General features: G+C 35.5%; 1 protein-coding gene across 1 annotated transcript; it reads left to right on the forward strand.

The window, feature by feature from the left end:
• The first annotated feature begins 758 nt into the window (after nt 1–758).
• LOC145102014 (uncharacterized) lies at nt 759–8,829 on the forward strand. Its single transcript, XM_079039334.1, has 20 exons — nt 759–1,612; nt 1,713–1,769; nt 1,857–2,027; nt 2,110–2,194; nt 2,267–2,727; nt 2,817–2,970; nt 5,280–5,455; nt 5,539–5,596; nt 5,697–5,848; nt 5,928–6,044; nt 6,226–6,286; nt 6,546–6,634; nt 6,778–6,852; nt 6,957–7,045; nt 7,410–7,459; nt 7,544–7,584; nt 7,666–7,839; nt 7,922–7,957; nt 8,164–8,292; nt 8,378–8,829. Exons 1-20 carry the CDS (start codon nt 1,283–1,285, stop codon nt 8,633–8,635), a joined length of 2,763 nt encoding a protein of 920 aa, XP_078895460.1. The 5' UTR covers nt 759–1,282; the 3' UTR covers nt 8,636–8,829.
• Nucleotides 8,830–9,560: the final 731 nt, after the last annotated feature.

A 9,560-nucleotide genomic window follows, 5' to 3' on the forward strand; every position in this document is an offset into this window, starting at 1 on the left:
CTTTTTTTTTCCTTTAAACAATGACTCTAAGTAGCAATGAAGTCAATAAACTCATCATCTTTGTAAAACTTTGAGGATAAATTCCATTCATCTGAGAACCCCAACAATGATTTCCGATGCAAATTAACAATCCTTGTATGGTCGAAAATTTTAAATAATCCTTCCAAACAAAACATAGTATTTTGTAGGGAGCAAGGTGTCTACACCAATGCATTTGTTGAAGGTTTAGTCATCCTATAGCCAACCATTTTCCTAAACGGACCATGAGATTACCACCTTCTAGTCATTCTTCTTTTTAGAAGGTTATTTGTGTCCCATAACCAATAGACTACGAAAAAAAAAGTACATGTTATTTGTTATGCATAATTAAAAATCTAAGTAAAATAAAATTGATAAATAAAAAGTTATTTTATAAAAACAAATTTATCAACATAAAAAACTATTTGATAAAATTTTGTTGTCAATAAAAAATAATATGACAAAGAAAACTTTTTTTCAAGAAGATTAAGCATTTAAGATTCTCTTGCATAAGGAAAAGAAATCATATTCCCTAAGAAAAAGCATCATTTCATTCATTTATAACAAACAAATTAAATTTGATTAATACCTTAATGTCCCATTACATTCACATGCTCGATTAACATATACGAAATGAATCACTAGCTAAATATAATAACAAGTAGTGTTTATATATTTTGGTATTTCAAATAATAAAATGAATAGTGTTTGACTATTATTATTATTAGTATTATAGTAAATAATATTACTAGAAAGATAAGAAGGAAGATAGATTTTGTTGAATAAACAGGGGACACGCCACCATTGTTTCTCACTCCCGCAATTACAGGGGGCCTCTCATCTTTCGCTTTCTTTACCCCCGGCCTGTCAGCACCGCCACCTGTTCCCTCTGCAGATTTTCCCCACTCTCTCTCTTTATACTAACCAACTGCTTTACAGCTCCTTCGTTTTCATCCATCCTAAACATTTATGTATGCATCATATACGATTTAATTATACATACACCACCACCACCTTCTTTTGGAAGTTTTCAACAGCTGATTTTTGATGAAAAAAGCTACTCTTTCAGTCGTACTCCTCTACACTCACCATTTCTCTGAAAAAGCTCTACTTTTTTCAGACTGAGAGAGAGAGAGAGAGAGAAGTTTTTACCAGTGGGTGGGGGTTTATAACTTATAGCTTCTTTTTGTGTTCATAATGTTGATGAAATAGTGTTTCTGATTGGTCCGAATTAGGAGGTTTGATTTTGTGTTTGGATTCTGTGATGATGTGTGGCTTAATTGATCTGAACACCATTAACGACGATACTGACGAGGTTGCGGGGTCGTTGGTTCTCGATTCTCCATCGTCTTCGGATTCGTATGCATCTCCGGCGTCGGAGTTGTCTCTGTTGTCGTCTTATCCGGTGCTCTGTAGTTTGGAGTTGTGGCACGCGTGTGCTGGACCTTTAATTTCGTTGCCGAAGAAAGGAAACGCCGTCGTTTACTTCCCACAAGGTCACCTAGAACAACTACGCATCTATGATTCTCCGGCCATCTCCGGTGTCCATCTCCCTCCCCACGTTTTTTGCCGTGTCACCGACGTTAAGCTTCACGTAAGTTATACGATTAGGGTTTCTTATTTACTAAAATAAACCGATTAGGGTCACAGATTCACAGGTTATACTCATTCATCTGTTATCTTTTTTGAATCAGGCCGAATTAGGATCCGACGATGTGTATGCTCAAGTTTCACTGATTCCCGATGTTCAGGTCAGGTTTCCTTTCGATTTACCTCCATCAAACGATATTTTCTGGTTCTTGAATCTTGACTAGGGTTGAATGACTTCAATCTCACAGCTGGAGAAGAAATGGGGTGAAACAGAGGTTGAAGAAGACGACAACGGAGGTCTCGATGAAAAACCATCAACACCCCACATGTTCTGCAAAACCCTCACTGCTTCCGATACCAGCACCCATGGCGGATTCTCTGTCCCACGTCGGGCTGCAGAAGATTGCTTCCCTCCTCTGGTATTCCATCTACAGTCCTTTTCCTAAAATGGCGACATTAATCATTATCATGTTCACACCTTATAAGTCATTAATCCTACAGGATTATAAACAGCAAAGACCTTCACAAGAACTTGTAGCTAAAGATCTCCATGGAACGGAATGGAAGTTCCGCCATATCTATCGAGGTATAATCAAAATCTTTTATACCTTCGTTTCATGATAGTTATTAACTTATTATTTTCCGGTGACTTTTACAGGCCAACCACGGCGGCATCTGCTAACCACCGGTTGGAGTGCTTTTGTGAACAAGAAGAAGCTTGTATGTGGAGACGCTGTTCTTTTTCTCAGGGGTGATGATGGGGTACTCAGGTTGGGTATCCGGCGATCAGCACAAGTAAAAACCGCACCTTGTTTTCCGGCGACCTACCGCCACCAGTTAAACGATTTCACCACCGTCGTCAACTCCATTTCACAGAGAACTGTCTTCAATGTCTCCTACAACCCAACCGCTTCTTCCACGGGTGGCGTATCAGAATTCATTCTACCATATCATCGGTTTCTGAAGAGTCTTCTTCCCAACAAATTCTCACCTGGAATGAGGTTTAATCTTCGTTTTGAAACAGAAGATGCAGGAGAGAGAAAAAGTACAGGGATGATAACTGGGATTAGCGATGTGGACCCTGTCAAGTGGCCTGGATCGAAATGGAAGTGTCTGATGGTGGGTCTTTAGTTTTGATGAACATCTTCAGTTTCTTGCTTTTCCGATGGGTTATTTATTTATTTATTTATGTGTTGATATATTTTCAGGTGAGGTGGGATGGTGTGGAAGCTACAAGGCAAAACCGAGTTTCTCCATGGGAGATTGAGCGGAGTAACTTGGTTTCCGGAGCCGATAGCAATTTGTCACCCATGGCCAAAAGGATAAAGACTAGTTTTCCGCCCATTTTTCACGTGCCCAAAGGTATGATATATTTTTCATGAGAATCATTTCTTTATTCTTTTATCTAAGAAAATGAAAAAAATAGGGTGTAGCATAGTTGGTTTTGGGGTGATATATTTGCATAATGGTCAAGGGTTCGTGTCTCAAGTGGGCCCTCAAGTCCCTAACAAGTTGGTTGTGGGGTATCAATGTAGAAATGGTCAAGAAAATTTAGAGTCACCGTTTGAGAGTTTCAATTCTAATATGGATTTAGTTTTTTATAGATAGTAGCCTCTTATGCGTTGTATACTTGATCTACATCCCACATGATGTTTCTTAGAGGTTGTTTTATGTCTTTTACCGGGTACAGTAAACTCGGTTAGATTCAGATTGTTTGATATCACACATATAAACATGTGGCTCGGTCATATGCCTTTTACTCGGCCAAATTCGGTCAGATTCAAGATTCACACTTGCATCTGACTTCAGGCCTTGACCCAATTAGATCTGACCATATGCCTCTTACTCGGACAGATTCATGCTTGCATCTGACTTGTGGCGGACTTGACCAAATCAGATCTGACTCAATCAACAACTATCAAATAAACCTTTAAACAATTTAGGAATTGCTAGAAATATAACCTTTTTGCAGATAATGCAAAATATGTCAACTTAGTCCTCATTTCTTACAGATGTTGCATCAGGAGGAGGAGCATCAGACTTTGAGAAATCTATGAGATTTCAAAAGGTCTTGCAAGGTCAAGAAATTTTCGGTTATAATCATATATCCTCATTAAGGAACAATCTTAGCAACCTCATTGGCATAGGCTATAGTAACCCATTCCAATTCAACGAGGTCTTGCAAGGTCAAGAAATATTTTCGAAACCACAATTCGGGCACTCTCCCATTCCACCTTACAAAAATGCAATCCCTCAATATCCTTTCTCAAATCCTATACACATTTCCCATAATTTAAAGGCACCCAATTTCCCTAGGCCATATTTCGGGCACCATAATAGCCATAACCAACATGCTCCATCAGAAATTGGGCAACAAGAATCGGTTTCAAAGTGTAAAGATAGTTGTAGACTCTTTGGTTTTTCATTGACCGAAGGTTTGACTCAACCTGCAACAAGTTACGTTAAGAAAGGTTCTCTTCTTGTAGATGCTGAGGAACAAGTGAATTCAAAAAGACACCATGAACAAACAGAAGCTTGGGGAGCATTTTCAATGGCTGGTATTGGTAATGTGGTTGAGTTTTAGAAAAGGTTTTTTGGTATGGGTAGGTAGGTGTAGAGAAGTTATGAGTAATAGGAATGTTGAAGTAGGAATTGCAGCCTAAAAGCAAAAGGGCTGCTAAAAGTTTGTATTTTGATTTGAAAAGTTATGTTTAGAATTTTCATCATCCCTTAAACTTAAATTAACATATAATTCAAATGTTTTGAGATTTCTTAAAAAAGACGAATACGGGAGGCTAGAATGTTTGTTTACTTGACTTTCAACACTATAGGTACATCCTTTGTTTGTAATCAAAAAATACCACCCCCCCTCCCCCTTTTTATTTTTCTGATTTCTAGACGTTTGGTTATTGATTTGGATTTCTTGAAAGAATTTGAAGATTCAATGAAAACTCAAAATCGTAAATCTATAACACAACCATTTTAAACCCTCAAACTAAAACTTATAATTCAAAATCCTAAATCATAAACCCTAAACTCTAAAAGAAACTTAATGCAATGTGTGTAGTTTATACTATGACATGTTTTCGAACAAAAAATTTATTATGACCTAACAATGCATTAATTGAAAAACTTATTTTTGAAGGGATATGTTTATTAAACACAAATTATAGCCAAATGAAAACTACTCGACGAAAAGCAAACTATTTAAACACTATAATACATGTGTATGTATCATCACACTTCAAATGTGGAGGTTGGTTAGTCGTACTTTTCCAGATTTAAAATAGGTTATTCGGGGACAAATATGAAAAATCTCAACTTTGAATAATCATAACTTTTACATATGAATAGAATCTTTGAGTTAAATAAATCTGCCCAAAATTTGAACCATATCTATGTTGGGATTTTTTTAGAACGATATATAATAGATAAAGGGAAAATATAATTGGTCTGGAGACTGGAATTCCAGATACAAATACGGACAAAATGGAATTGCCATGTTGTTTCCATAAAACACATCATATTAAATCCAGAGAGCCCTCCTTCAAGAACACCTGTAGAAGCATAATTGAATTTTGAGTCAACTTTGACACCTTTTGACCATTGCTTTCATTCCAATATCATTCATGACGAAATTCCAAAATCATTCGTATCATTCCATGTAAAAGTGCGGATCAAAACTTCCAGACACCCAAAAAAAACCCGGGTGATAGACAAAGAAAAGATGGCAGAAGATGAAAGCAGAACGCTTGAAGTAACACCAACATGGGCAGTGGCTACTGTCACTTTCAGTTTAATCGCAGTTTCAATTCTCATCGAGCATGTTCTCCATCTATTAGCAAAGGTAATCAATATACTCTCATGCATACATCTCTATTTTCAAACTCAAAAGACGAACATGGACTGATACTGTGTAAACTGAACCAGTACTTCAACAAGAAACGAAGGAAACCTTTGATCAAAGCACTTGACCGGATTAAATCAGGTAATGTAATTTGATCAGAACAGAATTGCGATCACCATGATCAAAGCTAAAAGATGAAAAAAAGATGGAAACTTTAGTTTAATTTTGCGAAAACCTGCAGAGATGATGAGATTAGGGTTCTTATCGTTGTTGCTGATTGTGTGTGAGGAGTCTGTCGCTAATATCTGTATCCCAAAACGTGCTGGAAAAAACTTTCTACCTTGTCAAGATCATGAATTTGATGCCGAAGAGGCAGCCAAATGTGCAGCTCAGGTTTGATTCAATAAAATCGAAAACGGGTTTTTCTTTGGTATATTAATTAGTTTCTAATAGAAATGTGAATGATTTATAGGGGAAGATATCTTTGATTTCAAGAAATGGAGTGCAACAACTTCAGTTCTTAATATCGATTCTGGCAATCTCCCATGTCATTTCTAGCATCCTAACATTCAGTCTTGGTATGCTTAAGGTACCCCTACTCCCCTTTTCCTTCGAGTCTAAGGACATAACAGTCATTTCACATATCGTTGTTAAAAAATAGTATTGAAAAGAGGAAGGGAAGTTGTAATTGAAGTCCTTTAAACATGGGTTGACTTCATTTTATTAAATTTTTGACCTGAGTTTGATCTCTTTAATTTTCATTCATTCAGATGAGAAATTGGGAGGCTTGGGAGGAAATAACAAGAACATTGGAGTACAAATATTCAAACGGTATTAAATCGTCTTTATTTCAAGATACAAAATATGTTGACTTTGAGGTCTAATGAGCTAGTCTTAATATCACCTTTTTGGTGCAAGTTTTATCAAATGAAAAGGATAAAAAGGTATCATGTTAGGACATGCAAAATTTGGATTCAGAAAATGAAATTTTTGCTATCAATTAAAAGAATAAAACAAAAAAGGAAAAATAAAAAAAAAATTGAAAAAGAAGGGATTTGGGTAAATGAAAATATTTCCTTTTCCTATCTAGATCCACGAAGGTTCCGATTTGTTCATCAAACATCATTTGGAAAGCGACATCTAAGGTTTTGGAGTGGACTCAGGTTGTTTCGTTTGCCGGTAAGTTTTATAAATGTAAAAGGTTTCCCATATATATTTGCAAATAACCTTTTTTATTTTTTGGGAAAACAACAGAAAAAAGAAACTAAAATTTATAAGAAGCTAGACTAAAAAGCGATCACCCATTTTATTTATATTTTCAGGCTAGTTTTCTTCGACAGTTCTATGGATCTGTCTCCAAAGTGGATTATTTCATCCTTCGACATGGATTCATTATGGTATTGCACAACCGAATGTAGAATATAATATTTATCCAACATAAGTAAATAACTTATAACAACCAAATTTATATTTTTCTTTTCCCATTGTTCTTCCCATGTAGGCTCATTTTGATGAAGAAACCACTTTTGATTTCCAGAAGTACTTGCGAAAAGCATTAGAAAAAGATTTCGGCATAGTTGTTGGAGTAAGGTACATAAACTAAACCTAAGATCATGTTTAATCCATGACATGACAAAACATCTTGTACGGAATTTGACAAACATTAGATTGAGAAGTGGGACCGAAGTTAATTAATTGCACAAAATTGCAATATTCTTTTATCACATGCAAAAAAGTGGGATAGAGACTCAGTCTTAATCTCTCATCTGTGTAAAAGACGTGAATACCCTTCATATCCACGTAATAAAAAATAGCTTTAGAAAACTTGTCCAGTCCCTTCCAGTTCAGTCATGTCATGTTATGTCATGTCGTGTCATGTCGTGTCGTGTCGTGTCATGTCATGTCATGTCATGTCATGTCCTAGAGATAATATTATTGTTTTTTTTTTTTGCAGCCCTTGGATTTGGGTTTTCTCAATGCTGTTCATTTTCTTGAGTGCTGATGGTAAGATTGATATCCAATCTAGAAAGTTCTTCGAACAGAAGAACTAGAATAAGGAATTACTAACCTGTCCTTTTGTTGATGCAGAATTTAAATACTCTTATTGGCTTCCTTTGATGCCTTTAGTGGTATGGAAACTTGAAAAAAAAAACTAAATTGACTTTTGAGGTCAAATTCATCTTGAAATATGATAGGATATGGATTTGCAGGTATTGTTGGTGGTTGGGACAAAACTACAAGGCATCGTAACAAAGTTGTGCTTGGATAGAAATGATAAATCCCTTGTTGTTAAAGGAACTTTAGTGATTAAGCCCAGTAATAACTTCTTCTGGTTTAAAACTCCAAATCTACTTCTCCATCTTATTCACTTCACTTTAGTTCAGGTAAAGTTTACTTTTAGAACATAATACTCAAACTTCCCTTTATCAAACTACATGTGAAGCTAATATTATTTTGGCTATGCAGAATTCTTTTCAATTGGCATTCTTTGTTTGGACTTGGGTAAGCATCTTAGTCAACTTTTGTTATAAACATCACATAATCTGTATGTCACAAGTTTTTTAATTTCCTTTATTTCACCTGGTTGTCAACTTTTATCTTAAAAAGAGATCTTGTTGCCAATTTTATAGTAAATAAAAAAAGGAAACTTAATTATATGATCCGTAGAAGTAAAACATGGAGCTTATATATTTGATTTCTATAAACAGCATAAATTTGGACTGAAGTCATGCTTCCATCGAGAAACTTCGGGAATTGTCATACATATTGGTAGTGGGGTTGTGGTTCAGTTGCTTTGTGGGTATGTAACGTTGCCACTTTATGCATTGGTTACTCAGGTAAAAATCATGGTGTGGTTGATCAAGATTGTGTCTTTTGAAACACCACTATAAGATTTGATTTACTGGTTTTCTTTGTTTTTAGATGGGAACATCAATGAGGAAAGCTCATGTTTTCCCACAGGAAGTGATACGAGGACTCCAAAGATGGCAAAAGAAAGCAAAGGCAAACATAGCTCAAAGAGACAAGACTACACTCAAGTCTTCAACTACCATCGGTGGTTCCTTATCACTGGGGTTCTATGGAGAATTTGATGAAATCACAGTAGTGGATGAAGATGATGAGGATGTTTCCATGGAGATCCAACCTGCTAGTTTTCATTTTAGCCATCGTTCACAATGAGTTTATTGTGAGTTTAGAAATATGTACAAAAAATTAGATCATCATTCTATTAGTAGTTTTGAAACATTTCTAATATGTTAATTAGATATGTAATCTAAAAAGTAAGGAAAAAATGTTGATGGTCAACTTAAGTAGTCCAATCTATTTGGATTTTGGACCCATCTTAAGAATATACACATTAAATTATTTTGACATGTTAATTTCATGGAAAATTGAGTAATCTAACCTTTATAAACAATCTTTTTGACAAAAATGATCTTTTTTTTTTCTTTTTTTTTTTGTTTGTTTGTAAAATAATCACATTCTCCCGAACACATTGTTCCAGAGATGTCTCTGGAATTCTGAAGTATGATTATGGACCATGGTTCCGGAATAGATTTGACATTTTTTTTTTGCATGTAAGTTTTGCTTTTATAAAATGTATAAGTTTTGCTTTCATAAAATGTATAAATTTTGGTTTTATAAAATATAAAATGCAATTAAAATGAACAAACAACTAATAAATACATAAACTAAGCAAATGATGTGTCTGTAGGTCATATTACAAATACAATTTTCAAATTATCTTTGTCCTTGTACCCCAAAATATTCCCGCTAGTCGTTTTCTATAGCCCATAGCCTATGGACCAGTGGTTTTACCCTCCATAGAATTCGATTTCCCGGTGATCATCGCCTTTAGGAACCAATACAAAAACACCCCACAATCCCTTTGTTGTCAATTTGTTGTGGTACGTCTGGGGCCTTTTCGAGGGTCACCTTGAAGCTCTCAGGTGTGATTGAATCAATTGTTTCGGTACCCAGTAGTTGACTTCCACTAGCAGTTTGTGGATGCGGGCTCACAACCTATAAACCAATCCTCATTTTACGAACAGTAGCCGCCCTTCCAATGACTATCGTATATAGTCATTTTGAATGTCTCCAAATT

Source organism: Lactuca serriola, chromosome 4 (genome assembly GCF_051521515.1).
Source record: "Lactuca serriola cultivar US96UC23 chromosome 4, Lser_US96UC23_V15, whole genome shotgun sequence".
NCBI classification, from domain to species: domain Eukaryota; kingdom Viridiplantae; phylum Streptophyta; class Magnoliopsida; order Asterales; family Asteraceae; genus Lactuca; species Lactuca serriola.

What these genes read in the sequence shown, in the direction of transcription:
- LOC145102014 (XM_079039334.1), top strand. Translation starts at nt 1,283, where the DNA reads ATGATGTGTGGCTTAATTGATCTGAACACCATTAACGACGATACTGAC. An exon ending in TTCGACATGGATTCATTATG is followed by an intron (nt 6,853 to 6,956) that starts GTATTGCACAAC and finishes CTTCCCATGTAG; the next exon opens with GCTCATTTTGATGAAGAAAC. An exon ending in CATTTTCTTGAGTGCTGATG is followed by an intron (nt 7,460 to 7,543) that starts GTAAGATTGATA and finishes TTGTTGATGCAG; the next exon opens with AATTTAAATACTCTTATTGG.